General features: G+C 34.0%; 1 protein-coding gene across 1 annotated transcript; it reads left to right on the forward strand.

Moving 5' to 3' along the window:
• Positions 1-15754: 15754 nt before the first annotated feature.
• LOC107892032 (cleavage stimulating factor 64) lies at positions 15755-19450 on the forward strand. Its single transcript, XM_016816997.2, has 7 exons — positions 15755-15970; positions 16093-16170; positions 16667-16705; positions 16785-17354; positions 17447-17542; positions 18759-18941; positions 19035-19450. The coding sequence occupies exons 1-7, from the start codon at positions 15878-15880 to the stop codon at positions 19158-19160; spliced, it is 1185 nt and encodes a 394-aa protein (XP_016672486.1). The 5' UTR covers positions 15755-15877; the 3' UTR covers positions 19161-19450.
• Positions 19451-20045: the final 595 nt, after the last annotated feature.

Raw genomic sequence — 20045 nt, forward strand, 5'->3', positions numbered from 1 at the left:
GAATTGTCTTAATTGATCTATAATATCTTGATCCAATCACACGAAACCTTACATTTTGACCAATTATATGTAAAAATATAACCACTTGCTCCCTAACATTCACCGATTTAGTTGATGGTAACAAATTGTTGCCAGTAAGAATGTCACACAAATTAAGAAAAAGTAATCGGTCTCATCCTTATCACATCAATACAATGTTGGTCAACTCTATATAAAATACTATTAATATAATTTTTTCTTTCATAATCTTGATTCACACGAGGGTGACAAGAAATTTACTTCCTAGTTTTTAATCTTTTTAATCCAAAAAGCCCAAAACGCTAAAACTGAAGCCATGACCCTAAAAATTACATTATGATCTTTATTAACAAAAATAATGCCACACAAATTGATACAGAAACACGTGCAGAACAAGATCGTAGCTTGTCTAACTTACGAATTTATCCTAGATCTATAAACAAATGTAAACTAAAACAAGAAACAATGAAAACATATTAGTTATCACAAATGAGAGTTAAATGAAATTAAAATAAAAAGATGATTCGGCTGGTAAAGAGTCCAATAGAGAATGAGTTAGGGTTTCTTGGATAGAAAGAAACTATCCTTGGACCTCAAGAAAATGCCCCAACCAAGTCTGGAAAACAAAACACAAAACAAATTTGTTAGACGTGATTTTAAAGACAAAAGCAAACTATTTTGTGCGAGAATATTTGAAACACAAAAATTAAGAGTTTCAAATATTCTTGCACAAAATAGTTTGCTTTTGTTTTTAAAATCACATCTAACAAATCTGTTTTGTGTTTTGTTTTCCAGACCTGGTTGGGGTGTTTTCTTGAGGTCCAAGGGCAGTTTCTTTCCATCCAAGAAACTCTAATTTGTTCTCTATTGGACTCTTTACTAGCCGGACCATCGTTCTTTAGTTTTAATTTCGTTTGACTCTCCTTTGTAACAACTAATCTGTTTTCGTTGTTTCTCATTTCAATTTACATTCGTCTATAGATCTAGGATATATATATGCAACTTAAACAAGCTATGATCATGTTCTGCACGTATTTTCGTATCATTTGGTATCACAAATATTTAATCATTACAAAAAATAAGTTTAAGTTGTGTTTGAGCTCAAGAACAAACAAAGCCAGCATCAAAAATAAAAAAGATTGACAATAAAGAGCAAAAGATCACATCATACAGTAGAATAAATTCAAGTATGAGTATTGAGCTCATAGAATGAATTCAAGCAAAATTTTTAAATTTCATTTTATATCAATATGGATTGTGAAAGTTAACTCAACTTCTAGCCTTCAATATGTACTTATGGTATTAACAGACAAAAAGTTTTCAATAATACAAAATAATAATAAACCATGCAATACAGAACATAAAGTAAAATTATAATTTTCCATCCCTCTACTATATTCAAATTTGAGATCTTTTAGTCACTATGATTTTATTTGACACAATTTCATTAATAAGTCGAAATAAATAACAGGTCTAACTATATCGGTTAAAATGTAAATGTTAATTTTTCTTACAAACTTCTTTCCAATAAAAATATATAGACGCCAGTTAGTATGACAAGTTGAAATTAGTGTTTTTAAGGGGAAAATCAACATCAGTATTTTAACAGGAGTACTTAACTTCGTTAACTATTTAAACCAACTAAATCTCAAATTTAAACATAGTAGAGGAACCAAAATCATAATTTTCTATAATTTTTGTAACTTAGAAGGCATTCAATGAAGTTTTCATCTATCATAAGTTCTTAATTAACACCCTATACGAGGCAGTAATCCTCAAAGCTTAAAAGAGGGAAACATTGATGAACTTATTGAAATTTTCAGGTGGAGACAACAAAGAAGCAGTTAGAAAAATAGGAAGACAAATAGGAGACTCTTCTTAAGAACTAATTGTTGAAGGGATTATTAAGATTTTGCCTACATATGCATCAAAACAATGAAGAAATTAAGGAATTGATTAACCGACCACAATAAGCTAAAATGCTAATACAATTGCATTTTGCTCATCCTACTATAAAATGGTTTTTCTTACTAGTAAGATATTCAAAGGGATATATAAGCCTTGAAATATGGTTGTGGCTTGAACTCACAAGTGAGAGTGTAGAACCCTAGTTTGATTGATTATATAAAATATAAAATAAGCTTCCCAATCTGCTCTAATTTTCCTTATTGCTCAAGAAAACAACATACAAAGTAATGCTAATCCAAGTTGAAGCTCATATTAAAATGCAAAGCTCTATAAAGATGCAAAAATTGAAGCTTGACTTTACATAAACCACCACAGTAAACATATAATCTAAAACCAAAGGTTGGCTTATGACAATTACACGCATAAAAGTATAAAGTTGAACTTATTCTATTGAAATTAAGATATCTTAAATAAAAAAATCAAAGAAAAGATACGCCAACATAATTAAATGAATAAAACACAATCAAAGTCAATGCAAATATGCAAGACAATTCAAAAAACACATCAATAAAACCTTTTCAAAAACAAAAGCAATGAAGCAAAAAGAAAAAGACTGTCATTCCTCTCTTCTTTGTTTCAACCTTCAAAAAAAATAATAATAATAGTTAAATAACCAGGTATAAGACAAAAAATAATTATGCAACAAGAACAAAAGAAATCACATATATAACATTAAACAAATAATAATCCAGATACATTTAAACATTAATAGAAAAAAATCATAACAAAAAAATTATTTTTTCTCCATTTATCTATATCCCACACAGTTAAAGATCTAACACCCCAATCCCTAATGGTCGACTGAGGCGTTACACAGAAAGCAACTTATACTTAGTTCAACGTACAACAATTTAACTGGGGCATTAACTTAGAAAAGTTTCGAAACACAAGTAATCAAACTAGTAAGCACCATACTATAAATATAATTGAGTTTAAAACTTTCGGTTGAAATTCTTTCTTTGGAAATATAGTACTGGCAGTAAAAAAAACATGTGAAACAATTTGGAGGATACAAGTAGAAACCACTTCACAAATCATGATTCATAAAATTTCAACTAATCCTTTCAAGGGTAACATTATTTTAAAACTATAATTAAATAAAAAGGTAATACAAATTTAGATTCAAAACAGAATTACATGCCACCCCTAAAAGAACATATGCATGTTACAAAACTAACATAGACAAAGCTCGCTACAGAGGTCACCCTTTTTGGCTTAGTCCTCTCAACAATCCTATAATGAAGTACCACTTGGAAAAGGGGAAACAAAAATGGGTAAGTTTGAAAAAACTTAGTGAGCTCCAGAAATAGAAACTCAACCCTTATGACGAATTACAAAAACAACTGCAAGTTCATACACATAAGCTAATACATCAACGACTACACGTAGAGACATTCGAGCGGATACTCGCATACTATTGGCGGATACTTAACCATGGCAAATAGCCTTTCCAAGAGGACTCTAATAACGGGCATATATTTTCTTCCTTACAGCCTTAGAGACTTTTACATTAATAGAGCTGACACTTTTCTCTCAAAACTTAATCTCTATCAACACTACCCTTTTTCCTCACAAACATACCACCAGATTTACTCTTACCTTTCTTTTGAGCTCTCCTCCACTATAACGGATTTTAATGCGCAAACTACAACACTTAACGAGTATGCTACATGCTCAATACAACAAAAAGGGAACAAAAACATTATTTACCACTTAGCATTCATTCTTACAAAAGTTCATATTAACAAAATATGCATATCATGCAACACATCCAAAATCAAACTTTATTACTCTTTTCTTATCCTATAATCACAATTCTATAATCACACATCAGAATAGATATCACAATTCTTATCATTTCGAACACATCTGTGTTCCCATGAGTTCAGGGCTATTTTTTATGGTTACAACTAACATGTCCTACCGTAGGCAACACCCGTAATGCTAGGTTGGTTAGCAACTAACATGCCCTACTAGAAACCTAGTATTCACGCCAATCTAGTTAGTAACTAACATACCTTACTGTGGCTCATCATACACGTCAATCTGTTTAGCAACTATCATGCCCTACCAATGGTCCATGATATTCTCCCACCTGGATAAAAACTAGCATGCCCTATCAATGCCCCATCAATGGTCTAGCACATCTGTCATTTTTGGTTAACAACTAACATGCCCTACCAGTGGCTTATCATATTTGGATACCGAGTTTACACCCTAAGGAAGTCATATCAATTTCAAGTTACATACAAGCACATGCAGGAGCTTACCACACTCCATGGAAACATCTCACCTAAATTCTAAACTATAACAACCAGAATTTAGCAATATACCCAAAATAGAAGGAAACTCAGAGAAAATCAATATAGACTAGATACTCACAGAATAACTTCAACGAAATTGGTTTCACGAAGACCTTCACTACGCTCACAATCTTATTCTAACATTCAAACCCTTGCTTGTTCCTCTTCAACGAATAATTCTTCCTTACATAGGTGACTCGTATAAAATAAAGTAAAAGGGAAGGAAAGAAGAAGCCCCCTTACAAAAGTCTCACCGATATTTATAGCTCACAATTCTCACAGAAGTAACACGTGGCTAACATGTAGAGCTAACTCACCAACTTAATGTGGCCAACATAGTCATTCTAGGTAAATCTTACATTAAATAATCATGGGACTTTGGTTAATTCCTAACCGAATCTTAATAAGAACTTAACTAAAATTAAATAGTGAACACACGTTCATAAACAAAAACTATCGATTTCAATATCCTATAGTCCTTTACTAACTGATACAAATAGAAGGACCTATCTCACAAAACTTACTAAGAGAAAACATTGATTGGTGGGTTTCTCACAATGACTACGCCAAGACTTAAAGACCAGACACCTATACCTCACCAAAAGGTGAACCCTTCAACCAAAATCATCAAAGACTTACCCAGACAATCAAGTAGTTCGCCAATCATGGCGCAACAAGCAACACACAAATACAGCACTGGTGGATAGAGCACAAATGTAACGTCCCTAATCCGGCCTAGATGTTATGGCTAGATTGAGAAGGCTACATTAGCCACTGAAATGGCTAAGCTAACTTATGTTACTTTTGAAGACCTTAAATAAACTCATTTTAGAGAAAAATCGTAGTTGTACTTTGAGTTAGTTTAAAAACATTTATTTATTAGGTCATCTATACTTAAGATTCATTTTATTATTAATAGTGTTCTTTAAGAAAAATCGTTTGATCGTTGCTTTACTTGTAAGAACTTGATGTTAACTAATGCAGAGGAAAAACCATTATTCATGTCGTTTTGGAAATCTAATTGTCTTATCGATTTTTTTTTCAAAAATAGTTTCTTTGTAATACAGTGGAAATTAGGGAACAATGTCAAATTTTACTTAGGCCAAATATCATACATTTTTCAGTTATTATGCTTGAGTAATCCATGCATGCAAAAATCCCCAAATGAAAAGTTATCAAGCCACATACCAGAAATAATAAAAAATTGCAAACCAAAACCAATAGAGACTTAATAATACTTATTAAAAATAGTCTGAGTTCTAAGGTGATTCTCCGCATGTCGAGTCCAGTCCTAGTTTTGAGGTTTACCTGAAAAGTTCAACACTATGGGGGAGTGAGCTTATGAAAGCTCAGTGTGAGTCAAAAAGTTATTTAAACAGACATAAATATCAAATACAGTGAAGCATATTAGTATTAACAAAAGAACATAGAACCATCATTGGACTTTCATATCATTACGTAGCCATTATCAAATTGATGTCAAAAAGTGTATAAGCATGGGGTAATGCAATGCAAAAGTTCCTACCCAAACCATTCACTACACACCATGATTTCCCCAGAACCCGTCTGCCAAACTCCAACAAATGCAAGCAAAGCTTGATGTGGTAAAACCACCGAATGAATGTAATTGCAGATAATCTGCCATTTAACAAATAAATGCGATAAAATAGTCAATCTCCACGGGACTCCTAGTACAGTGCACTGACTACAAATAAATACAAACTTAATATGTGTACTCCACAGAACTCCTCCGTCAACCCCAATAACAAACCCACCCCAATGCACATGCAAGATGACATACAATCTCATATGTTGTCATGAATTCAATACTTTCACATTTCCTTAGCGTGATCAACACGCCCTTATATTATCAAATACTTCCAGTAAATAGGATTATTTTTCCAACTTTCAATTCACCATTAAGATGGTGTCATACAACATATCACAATTTCATTTAAACTTAAAATACTTTTCTGAGTGCATGTATAGCAATCTTTCAAATATTTCATAGCAAATCATCCATACAAATATATCTTGCGTAAGCCTCATTCTCAATCGGAAACATGCTATACACACAACCAACATTCATCATATCAACTAATCATCCAAAACAATTTCAATCATGCAATCATTCAGTCATTCTCACATTTTTGCTAACTTGTCAAACAATTAGGCCTCGAAACATACCTGGTTCGACCACTTACAATTTAATTACTTAAACATTTAGCCAAGTCTGACCAGCAAGATTTAGTCATCAATTATTTCATTTAAAAATAATATTTAAACATTCAAGTTAACGAGTTAGGACCCACACCTTATTTTATGCTATATTGCGGCTCACTTCCAAATATCGTGGTTTCTCTTTAAAACTTTAAAATGAACCTAAATTAAAAATCATCATTAAACTCAATTAATATACCACTTAAACAGCCCCCAAACTCCCTTTTATGAATTCAATTCAATCTTCACCATATTAATGGTTTTTCATATACAAACTAGTTAGATTCCTGATACTGGTTTGATGTGAAAAGCACGCACGAATGTTTATTGTCTTCACTGTTGATTTGGGAATTTAAGTCGGAACCTAAAGAATTTAAATACTGATAAATAATTAGTTACTCCATATTTAAAATATTTAATTCGATCAATTAACAATTTCCCCAACATCTAAAATGAAACTATGCACTAGCCTATGATCAACTGTACTTACGCTACCCGAATTGACAGATCTGATTCACCGAATGATCAAGATTGATTTTTCATAAATTACACATGATTAAAGACTTATTAGGAAGGGTTTAAGAAACTAAGATATTACTGGAAATAGATGGAAAAAATTAAAGAAACAACAGCCCATTTTGTACCTTTAGGCGTGGCACACCACCACGAACAATGGAGAAATCGGGGATAATTTAAAACCACAATTGAAATCACTTCAAAGGCTGGAAAAATACCCATTAAATCTTTAAAAATCACCCCAATGCCCAATATGGAAAATTTGGTATTTTATTGAAAGATCCATCAAGAAAAATGAAAGAAAATGACACTTACTCAAGCAAGAAGATAGAGGCGACAATTGAGTTCTTTTGAGGCATCAATGGAGGCTGATCTTGAGTGCTAAAATTTCATATTTAAGGCTGGAAATTGTATGATAAAATAACAACAAGAAGAGGAAAATAATGGTGCAAGAACTTGTTGCAAAAAGAAGAGAAATTGATAGTGAATCTTGGCTGCCTGGACAGCGACACACAAGGGAAGAAAGAAAGAAAATTGAAGAGAAAAGAGGAGAGGAAAAGGGTGAATGGCTAGGGTAGGGAAAAATTGACTTAAAGGCTAAAAATATAATAAAAATTTGTCTTTATACCTAGGGTTCAAGGCTTGGGCAGACCAAAATAAGGAGGAGAAATTTTGGCAAAAATTAAGCCATTTTACAAGGGAAGGGAATCAAAGTTGAGACTTAATCTAATTTTCATACTTTCTCATATTTCTTTTAACGACTGAGCTATTTTCTCATTTTTGAAATATTTTTTCAATATTTATTTTAAAAACAAGGCATGTCACATACTAGGGTTTGATGCAAAATTTGTAAAATAATAAAAATGGTGTGAAAGAAGGAATTTGAACTTGGGTTTCAATGATAGTTTCACTAACACTTAAGCTAGCAGACTAGTAACTGATTTATTTCCTAAAAAACACAAATAATCCCAAAAATTAGGGCATGACCACTCTCTCTCGATTCACAAACCCGATTCTACTGACCCTCGATTTTCAGGATGTGACAACAAATCAGCTTTTCCATAGCTTAAACTTAGCCAACTATTGACCCACACAAACCATCATCTAGGGTGGAGTGTTATAAAAGACCTCAATATTGGAGTGAACAAATTTCACGTCAATAGCGGCGGATCATGGCCACAAATAGCAGAGTAACGAGAAATAATAGTACGATCAAAAACAAAAAAACAAATATAGCAAAGTAATGCAGAGGTAGAGACCAGAGAACACCAACTGGACCATAGTTCAAAATCTGATAACTCGAAGTAGAAAATTACCTTGTTTTTCTTGTCTTTAGCTAGGTTTCCAGAAACTTAAGGTAAAAGAAGGGTTGGATCAAGAATTAGAAGCGGTGGAGGGACATGTAAAATGGAAGGAAGAGAATACGAGGCTGGCACAGAGTAGTGGTAAATTTTATGGTCTTTAGCTAGGTTGCCAAAAACTTGAAAGCAAGAGAAGGGTTGGGTTAAGGATTGGAGGCGGTGAAGGGACAAGTAAAATGGAAGGAAGAAGGTGAATTTTCTGGTTTGTTTGCCAAGGGATGTGAAGAGGAGTAAAGGTTGGGAAATATTTTACGGGATTAGAAATTGTAAGACACTTTCTTAATAAAAGCCTTCATTTTACCGTATTTTGGAAAGTGGTTTACCTTTGGTAACTCATTTTCCACCAAAAAAACATGGAAAAATAATGAAAATTATTTTTGTAAAATCTTTTACATGTAAACCAATAGACCCTTAAAAGAAAAAATATTTTGGACTAATTACTTTGAGATCCCTAAGGTATCAGTCAAAATTCACCATTTTTGTCATGTGTCATGACCCAATAATTGGTTAGCAAAAATTTTGGACAGTCTTTCACCATATGCTAACCATCACAAAGGAAGCATTTGATTGGACCCTTTAGTCGATTGTTGGGCTTCCACTTCCTATTAGGTGGTTTCTCATTGCCACCATTCTTACCATTTCCATCATTGCCATTTCTATCTCCCTCATGGTCTCCCCCATCATTACTCATCTTTTTGGTCTTGGAAAAGTCAAACTTGTATTTCCTCAAACCAAGCTCGACAAAGAATTCTACCTCGGCCATAGCTAGAGTAATCTCAGTGATACCTTGTTAACGCAACTCTTTCTTTACCTAAGGCTTCAACTCGTCTTCAAACAAGTAGAAAGCTTCTTTCTCACTTAATTTAAATATTTGAAGCATCAACTCACCGAACTCTCAAACATACTATTAAACAATGTCTTGTTCCATAAACCAACGCATCTTAGCCTAAGCCTCTTTCTCAGTATACTACGGGTAAAACTACTCTTTCAGGTCCTTTTGGAACCCCTCCCAAGTTTTGATTGCAGTCCCACCTCATTTCTTATCTTTAGTCTTATAACGCCACCATAAGAGAGCGACATCAGAAAAATAAATAGCAACAATATTTACCTTAGTGGCATTATCCTCAATTCCCATCGCACGAAAGTATTGTTCTATCCCTGAGAGAAAATTTTCCACATCTATTTTCAACTAGGGGACATCCATTCTAAGCTACTTAAGAACTGAATCCAACATCCTTTTTTCTACAGCAACTCCACACATAGCGAGCTCTCCCTCAAGCTCCTCAATTTTCTCCTTCAAAGCCATGGTCATAGCTTCAAGAGCACCATTCTTCTCTATCAGCTTATTTGTTTGATTATCCATGGTGGTATTGAGGGTCTCTCTCATCGTATCCTAATTTGAACTGAAAGCCTCCGCCACATAGTCCTTAAGTTGCACTCTCATTGAGTCTAACTCATCGATGCGTCCTTCAACTACCTCAAGTGTTTCCTTCACACGACTCATGGATTCCTTGAGATTGGTCACCTGACCTTCCAAAGCTGATAGCATATCCATCAATCTACTATTTTTCCTAGACCTCTCATGGGTCTCTATCGAGGCATTTTGCTCGTCTCCTCATTTTGTCATCTTAATCAATGCCTTCGAACACTAGCTCGGATACCAACTGTCATAAGGCTAGAACTTTAGTTTGGCAAACAGTGAGGTCTTAGGTGATTTCTTGGGTTCAAATCCTACTTAAGTCAGCCTACTCTCAAAAGATGAGAATTGCTTTAGAAATTCTCTAAGGCACCGAAGCAAAGCAAAAGCAAACTTGAGACGAAACAGCAAAGAACGAACAAAAAAGCCACAGAACAAAATAGCGTACACCAAGTGTTTAAGTAAATGCTCTCAACAGTATTCTATTACTTTGAAGGTTTACAACTGAGTGAATACAAATGAGGGGGAATACCTTTATTTAAAGTCGAGCTCTCCCAGATCCAACAGTACAGATTGAGTTAAATCTGCGGTTAGGATTTGTGTCTATCTACAAATAGGAGTCTTAAGGGATTTAAACTCTACAAATATTTATCTTTTAAGATTTACATTAACTAACCTGGTAACTCTAGTTTCACTTGAGTGCTACTCTAGGCCACTAAGACTTCAAGTAGATAGGTTTCTCCATATGTTCCATGAGTTGGGCCAGTTCAAGCAGGTTAAATAAGCCCTTTTTAAAAAGTTGACCTTCATGGGATGTTCTGTATATAATGGTCACGATCTTTGATTTGTAGTCCGTGAAACGAGGAAGTGATTGAGGTGACAATGTGAAAAGAAGCCTCTATTATGGGTAAATTTACGACAATGTAGTCTCGGTATCACAACACCAATGCTTCGTTGCCACTCGAGGAGTTGTACTTCAACAATTCACAATCCAAAGTGGCCTGCCTATGAAGTCATGACCCCAAGTAATGGTTGCCGCAACAGTGACCTTTATGTTCGTAACTTCAAACCACCAAGGTCTCAACTCCAGGCTCAAAAATTAAAGTGGGGAAGCCAAGTCACCTGTGTACCAAGTCATTGTTGGAAATTTTGATTAAAAAAAGGCTTTCAATTACAATGAAAGTTTAAAAATTTTTTAAAATCGAGTTGGTTTGTGATATTTATATCAATACTTTTTTCTGAAAAGTAATTGTGCTATGTGCAAGATAGATTTGTATTGTTCTTGGCTTTCAATTGAACGATCTTCTCTACTATCCTCATACCTCGAATTGTACTGAGTGTGGGCTCGAGCAACACGAACCTAACACAAAATAAGAAATAATTTAATTACTTTCAGTAGGAACGTAATTCTCTCAATAGAAACCAATAGGAATTGTAATTCCCAAAAGATTTATTCTATGAAAATAAGTTCCCACTACTTTCTGGAAAAATAACAATATATGAAACTTATTTGTAAAAACTTATGTTTAAGGTCAATCAGTACCATTTATCTAGGATGCTCAAGAGAAAACATCTCCCCAATTGGACTTGATAGACGACATATTAGTCTTTCAATTGGTTTGCTCATTTCAATCAGAGTAAAGACATGTTTAAGTTCATCTACTAATACAACCTGTCTTTTTGTACTATGACCCGATCATGTAATACTACTTAGTATAATGTTAATATTCACTATGATCCAATTAGAGTAAAGACATGGAAGCAAATTGTCACTACTTTGAGCAAAGTTGTCTTTTTGCACGCAAAGCAAAATGTAAGCAAAATGTATCCACTATAATCCGATCACGTAATACTACTTCGAGCATATGGGCTAGAGTTTAATATTCCAGGATATCTTAGCAACAACACCACCATGTACATTTTTCTTGGTTTTAGAATCGTAATCGCTAAAGTCTCCTACGCATTCTCCAAACAACAAGCCGATGATATTCTCATGCACCGTTAGCTTTTATTGGGAATGGTGTATTCTAATAGAAGTTGATGGCACTTCATATGAATTCGAAGCACCACTAAATTCGGATTCTAGAAATTGCAATGCAAAAATCGTGATAACATTTTCATTTGAGTGTATCCATTAGAGTTAAAAAGAGTTTCCAATAACGATAAGAAACTATTAATCAACCCATATGTCGGGTCAAGTGTTCCAATTTGTGAATCCACTAAATGAGACGTCCATGACATTGATACAGAGGTCCTAGACAAGTGATTTACCACAAATTGACGTGGTAAATTAGGCTTTTCCAACACACTTAAGGAACTTTTTCTCGAACAAAATAAAGTTTTTAGCTTGGTTTTTCGTTATTTTCGTTATTTTAATATTTTCATATAATAAGTGAAAATGTCTCAATTTTGTTTATTTTTTTACCCAAATTTGTCGCTAGTGCCATTTGGAGGCCTAACGTGTGTTTGAATGCTGTAGGGACATGTCGAATGTCGAAAACAAGCAAAAATAGCATCGAGGGAAAGGTTATTGCGATATCCAACCCTTGGGATTGCGATACCTTTAACGGTATAGAAAACTAAGGACGTCATTTATGGTATCGCGATATCCCCTTGGGTATCGTGATATCCACCTCCTAAGGAAGATCCCAAGTTTCAATATTGCTCGAGATATCGCGCTATCCTCTTTTGGGTATTACGTTATCACTTTCGTCAGGGGGACAAACTTGGACAAAAATGGAAACCTTTGTCTACTCGGCCTACCAATCATACAAGTCCCGTGTAGTGGCATCGAAAAGTCATCAGAATACACTTCAAGACAGCCAAATATTGCTGAGGAGATGAGACACACACATTAGCTTAGTTTTAGGTTTAGTTTTCTCCAGGTTTTCTTTTATTTTCTCTGCACTTTTTCTAGGGTTTTTATTGTTCTCTTCTCCCACTTTAGGTTAGAGTTTATTTTTCTGCCTATAACTATTGTTCTTATTGTTATTTATGTTAGTTAAGTTGGTTAACACTGTAGCTTAAGTTTATTTACATTTCCAGTCCATGTACTTCTTTTTTAAGACTCTCTAAGTTCTAGTTTAATGTATTTCAATTTATTTTACTTTAAATCTATCAAAGTTTGTTCCTTTTATGTTTCTAGCTTTAGATTTATCTGTTAAATGCTTTTGGTTTCATGTTATTTAAGTTTCTTGCATAAAATTTTCAACTTTTATATTTTTTTCAAGCTTTTCTTTCATTTCTCCTTGTTTTCCATTACTATGTTTATTTTCTTCACTTTGAGCATGTGTAGCTAAACCTTTACGGAGGTTGGTTGATAGAGATGTGGATAAACTAAACTCTTTGGACAAAGAACTGAATCGTAGCAAATTGGACTAATTTGAATAGAACTAAGAACTTAGGTAGTGACGCCCCTAAGGGAATATTAAGATAAAGTGAGACAGAAAGGTAATCTTATCGCGCACTCATTCGTTAGTCTTGGATTACCGGTGAGGTTGGAAGATAAGCCAAATCTAATTCGTCTAAGTCGATAAAATTGATATTGGAAGATAAAATGGAGCCACTTAGTAATTTAAGTGATTTATGTCCTGAGTCCAAGATTTGGTGAACCACATCGAAGTTAACTAATCCCCATTATTGATTTGCTGGATAGTCCCTTTAGTTTACATTTCTTGCAATTTAGTCTTTAGGGTAGAATATTTAATTTTCTTACAAAAATCATCTTTTATGGGTTGTCGTACTATAATATTATATTAGTAACCACTTAGACTCTATTGTGTATGCTAGTTATTACTCAATCGCCTCTTCCTTTGGGTTCGATCCTTGAAATACTTCAGTGTTTCATTGTAACATTATAAATATTACAACTGACCTGTACGCTTGCAGTAAAACCGGGCTTTAAAATTTATTGTATAAATTCAGTGTTTTAATGTGCACGCACGCAACCGGTCATCAAGCTAGGAATATCGATCTCCTATGTCCTTCAATATTGTCAAGCTCAACATACAACTCAACTCTTCCATTACCATTTGACTCATAAAGTGCATTCATTATTTGGAGATCATCATCATCCGCTACATTAATTATAAAATATCTCATTGGATTATCATATAAATCTATACCTCAACAAGAGCTTCGACCAATTTTGTACTTCATCTCCACTAACGTGATGTCCTTTATGAACATCATGCTAATTGGACTTCCAAACTTTAATATTACACCAATATTCGTATCATGAATCGAGTCATTACAGTTCACTACAACATAAAATTGTTGTTCATTTTGTATAGATTTCATGTGTATAATATCAATTTAAAACAAAAAATAATTAATATATAACCAATAAAGCAAAATATTTTCTTCGCTAATATAATATCTTTAACTAAAAAATAAACATTTTCATACTAAAATATAACTATGTTTAGTAGATTTTATAGTTCAAACAACATAACAACACTATTTTATATTCAAAGTACCACTAAGCTTATTAAATATGTTCCTTAATAATATTTTCCTTCACCATAGATATACAACAACACAACAATGTCAAATTTCGAACAGAATAAAAAACAATGTCATCATCATTTTTTGCGCCAATCAAATAATGAACTAGTAAATAATTATTCAACACTATATTGTATATTTAACACTAATAGATATTCAACACTAATAAATATAAACTTTTAACAACACTAACATATATTAAAAAATGTCATAAACTATGCTCAACAACAATCCCAACAATCTGTTGTATATTTAACACTAATAGTTAGTAGATGTTAATGTATCAGTACATGAATTATAATATCATGGAAAAAATACTTACAAAGATTGAAGAAGATATATGAAGATTGCATAATATATAAAAGATAATAGATAGAAGAAGATAATAATACTCAATAAAAATTGTTGAATAAACTCACTATTCTAATTTGCCATGGTGTCAAGGTATATGTATATACATAATTTCCATCCTCCCCCACCTTTACCATTACTATTTCACTTACATGTTACTCAGACACTACATTGTTCCATCATCTCCAAATAGCATTTTGTCTTGTTCTACCATCTCAACCTTCTGCCTTGTTCCATCATTTCCAAACAATTTTCTTTTGACCTAGCCATCGCATTTTTCAACCTCTCACGCATGCATGAGAAAACTATATTTCTCAGCCTTCATGTGCTCCTTCATTGTGCATACATGCAAGGTAAATAGTTTATACACTAAAGTCGACACCTCCAGGATATTACTACCATTGACGTCGACTTTTCGAGATGTCAACTTTGAAGTCGGTCCTCTAATATGGACTTCACTTCTCCCTTTTGTAAACTGACTAGTTTGCCAAATAATTCAACAAATCAACTATATAACTAAGGGTGGAGGGGGTAGGGCCCTTAACCCACAAAATGAAAAAAAATGATTCTTTTAATCTCAAAATTTATAAGATTTTAAGTTAATATCAATGTTGTTTGAACCAAACCAAACTGGCCAATCGGATCGGGAATCGACCCGGAAAGGGTTTTGAACTAGTTGACCTAGGTGAAAGACCGGTTGAACTAGATTTTTTTTAATATTATTATTACTTAAATTTTTAATAATTTTCTAATCAAACCCATTATACCGATTGAATCAACGAATCAATAGTCTGATCGGTCCGACCAACGATTCGATTTAGAAAACATTGTTTAATATAAGTAAAATTATTAGTTGCCTTCCAAATACTAAAATTTTGGTTTAATCCTTTTAAAAACTATTATAATATAAACTAATTATAATATAAACTAATATAATAAAAAATTATATTTTAACTCATAAAAATATACAACATAACCTCTAACCCTACAAAAAATTTAATGACTTCCCTCGTGTGTGTGTGTGTGTGTATAGTAAATTAATTTTTTCAACTCATACAAAAAAAAAAAAGCCTGGGCTAAGCCTAAGACCTCTTTTTAAGGTCGATTCCATTTTAGTGGGCTAATACCTTTCAAAACCACATCGCTATAAGTTCTCAGACTGAAGCCGAAAACCACTCCCTGATCTCTGTTGCTTGCTGTAACACTCGGCGGAGACAATGGCGGGAAAGCAAGTTGCTGACGAAGGTTTGCCAGCCAACATTGCCGGAATGTCGAAGAACCAGCTTTATGATATTATGTCAAACATGAAGGTACTCTCTCTTTCTGTTTTCTATTTGGTTTCAAAATTTTATTTTCGTTTCTTCCAAACGCCACTTCCTCAGCCGTTAAATCTAATTAGTGGTTTTTCCTTCTTTATTTTGGGTATATACAGACACTTATAGAACAAAACCAGCAGCAGGCGAGGGAGATCCTTATCCAAAATCCTCTCTTGACGAAAGCCCTTTTCCAGGTTTCCCTTTTCTTCTTTGTTTATTTACTTTTCAAATATGAAAAAAACTCCCTTCTTCCTTTGTTTTAATATTGATACTAGTTATGTGCATGACTGACTGTTGATTGATATTACTATTAGCATCGCGTAACCCTTTAGCTTTACACTCTCTTGATATCCCTTGTAGGCTGAAGTTGTAATTTTTTGTTGCCTTTTCTTGGTATAGAGGTTGATGTTAGCTTGTCACTAGGAATCAAGCATTTCGGAACCTTTGTATGGACAATTAGGTCTCTGGAGTTAGCTTTGTAGTAATGAGATGCGTTTAGTTCTAGTTGCAACTCAAAATAAGAAGTTGCTAACCATCTTTCTTGATGGACTTGTTCTAGAGTGCTGCACAGCTTGATGGGTTAATTACCCTTCTTTTGCTTTAAATTGCATCTACTTTTTAGATGGTGTACTGTTGATTTAGTAGCTTCCATGCCTGACTAGGTTTCTTTGATTATTCTTGTTTCTTCAGGCTCAGATTATGCTCGGAATGGTTAAGCCCCCTCAAGCGGTATGCTTTTGATCTCTGTAATATCATCCTTGAAATTATGTTTAGGGACTGTGCTAGTGTACTTACTGTTTGTGTTTAGATTCCAGCTATTCAGCCACCTGCATCACAACAATCTCAGCAATCAGTACAACCACCCCCTCAGCCAAATATCCAGCCAGCACATTTGTTGCCAGGTCAAGTTCGCTTGCAAGAACAAGCTGCTCCATCCCAGATCCAAGCTCCTGTAAGGAAACAGCATCAAAACCAAGCTGGGACAAGAATCTCCGTTGCTTCTGTTCCTGCTGCAAATCTTCAGTCTCAATCCATACCACCACATTCCCTACAGACACCACAGCAAACAAAGGTCCATTTGAATCCTCCAATGTCTCTTCCACATTCCTCCCAACTCCCAAATGCACCTCAACTTCCTCTGCAGTCACCTTTACATCCTCCTGCTCATCATCAAACCCATATGTCAACATCCTCTAGCCAGTTGCAGCAGTCATTTCAAACAACTGGAATTCCTCATATGCATCAGCAGCCACCAATACAACCACAGGCACGACTTTCATCAGCTCCGAGTTTCCATCATCAGCATGCCCCACAAATGGGTCCTAATGTTGGTTTCCAACACCCTGGTGCTCAGCATCTTTCACAGCCGATGTTCCATGTAAGTCAAAAGTTGCAGTTTGGAAGTCAGTCTTGGGTGTCTCCTTCATAACATATTCTGCAATAATTTCTCTTATTTTTTGAATTACTCAGTCAGGTAATAGACCTCCTAGCCTTGGACCTTCGTTTCCACAAGGGCAGCCACCGCGTGCAAATCAGCTGCCAGCTCAATCAGTGTATCAAAATCAGGTATGTGCAAATTTTAGTTGTTTGATGTGTTTTGGTTTTATCACTTAGTGGACCATTCTAATTGGGTTGATTATTAAAAAAAATGAGTTCATTTTTTTAATCACGCTAGTGGTTTAAGTGGCAGGCTATAAACATTCCATAGTTTACCTCGTGTGTGTAATAGATTATTTTTTGTCTCTCTGAAAAAGTCTGACAAATATCTGCCTTGTTATTCACACCACTGCTAACAGATTGTTGAACTGATTGGCTTCGGGCTTCATTAAAATTGTGAAAATCTGTTTTTGAGTCCCTTTTCCTTGATAATTCTTGTACATGTAGATGAAAACACAATTGCAAGTTAGAAGTGCACACAATTGTGATTGCAATAGTAGTTAGGTGGAATTTATGTACTTCAAGGTGGAGAAATGTCTGATTACATGTGGTATCTCTTCCACTGCACACATGTCAATAAGGGGAAATGTATTTGTAGCTACCATTGAGCAGAGCTTGCTGTCTTTGAATGATTAAATTCGTTCAGCTAGCTATGTAAGTTAGAGTTCTGGCTCAGGCTGGAGTAATTATAATCCATTGAATGAGGTGAAGAAAGATTATGAGTTTGTAACTGGTCTTGATTTAATAAAAGGTAAAGCTTTAATAACTGAATTAAATTATCCTTAACATGCAAGATGGGCTCATTGTTTTCAAGTTTGCTCTTTAGTTGCTTTTACAATTTGTGTGCAAGTAGTTAAATTATTTTCTTTTTTTTTTTTAGTTATTGTTTTTGTTACATTACCACCAAAAGCAAAAAGAAGTAAGAAAAGTGTTTTGGATACCAATTAAAAAAGGTACTTCTGAAAGAATAAAGGTTAATAATAACATTATAAGGAAGCATGATTTTAGTTTTGCATGGGGCTAAAAGATATGGATTAATGTTAAATTTAAAGTTACTTATATTTAATCAAATATGGTTTGTTTTTTACTATAAGTCATTTTTAATCAAATATTTTTACTATTCAAACTTTACTAATTTTTGAGTAATCAAAGAGCAAATAATGAGATCTTAATGAGGAAAGCTACATATTAACTGGAGTTTTAGACTCCTGCACTTGATTTTCAATTTTTAGTTGAAACAAAAGTTCCATCTCTAATGTAATAGTATCCTGTGGGAAATGTCTATGGCTTATTAGACTCTGCCAATTGACAACATCTTTTGTATGTGTTATGGTTATTCTTTCAGGCAGGAGCCTTGCATTTAGGATCCGAGTTTGGCAACCAAGTAGGAGGTTCGATGCAGGCAGATAGAGGATCTTCGTGGACACCTAGTCAACCAGATAATTCAACACTAACTCAGTTGCAAGGACCCTCACCATTGGTTTCCAGTCAGATGGTTCCAGGAAATCAGCCCCCTCGTCCTGCATCGGTGATTATCCAAACTTTTGAGTTTCATACAAGCAAATAGAATTGGTCAGTAGTTTGAGTAGTTCCATTAACAGTTTCCATTGGCTCTTTATAGTTGACTCCTGAGATGGAGAAGGCGTTACTTCAGCAGGTGATGAGCCTCACTCCGGAACAGATTAATCTCTTGCCTACAGAGCAAAGGAATCAAGTGCTTCAGCTCCAGCAAATTCTGCGCCAATGACAAGACTCTACTTCAGCTATGTTTGCATGCCATATACTGATAAAAGAAGACAAATCTCAGCTGACTAAAATTGATTGATTTGCTGCTTTAATTCAGCTGCCAATTCAGTATTCATCTCCTTTGAGCCTGCCTTGTTTATTTATTTGTAGGTTGATAGCTTCTGAAAGTTGAATTCTAGGGGCAGATTTGAAGGCCCTAAATTTCTTTCATGTGTTGTTTGTACTGTGATGATGTAGTATCTTTTTCTGCCGCTGTTTATTTGGCTTAAGCTAATCAAAATTGAAAACTAATGTACACTTCTGGACGTAGGAATGTGACACTCGAGTGTATATGTTGCCTAATTATGTATCATATTTGTGTTAACAACAAAATATGAAAGTATAATAGAACCAAGTGCTTTTCTGATGGGAAGGAGAGACTATATGCCCCTGGCCCCAATCGAGACAATTAAATTGCATCCCTTCGCTTGCTGTGAGTTCAGAAACCGGATCAATCTGGCCATGCTTGCTTGAGCTCGCATTTTTAGGTCAAATTCTGTCATTACTATAATCTAGTTTGTTCACTTTCAGTTTTTGTATGTTTTTTACAAGTCTTGATCAATCATTAGCTCAACCGTTAAATTCTGTGTCTTTCAAAATCTTTGTATCATTAAATGTGTAATGATATGTTTAGCTTATTATATCTATATAATGCTATATTACTTGTAGAAAAGTAATCATGTTTTAATTAATAAATTTAATAGTTACTATTTGAGTCAAAATTGAAATTTCGAAATTTATAAAATAAAAAAGATAGCAATAAAATTAAAATATAAAAACTGCATAATAAAACCTACACAATGTTAAAAATCTAAATAAAGAATACAGAAAACTCCAAAAATATTCA

The sequence above is a fragment of the Gossypium hirsutum genome, chromosome D09 (genome assembly GCF_007990345.1).
Source record: "Gossypium hirsutum isolate 1008001.06 chromosome D09, Gossypium_hirsutum_v2.1, whole genome shotgun sequence".
NCBI lineage: Eukaryota > Viridiplantae > Streptophyta > Magnoliopsida > Malvales > Malvaceae > Gossypium > Gossypium hirsutum.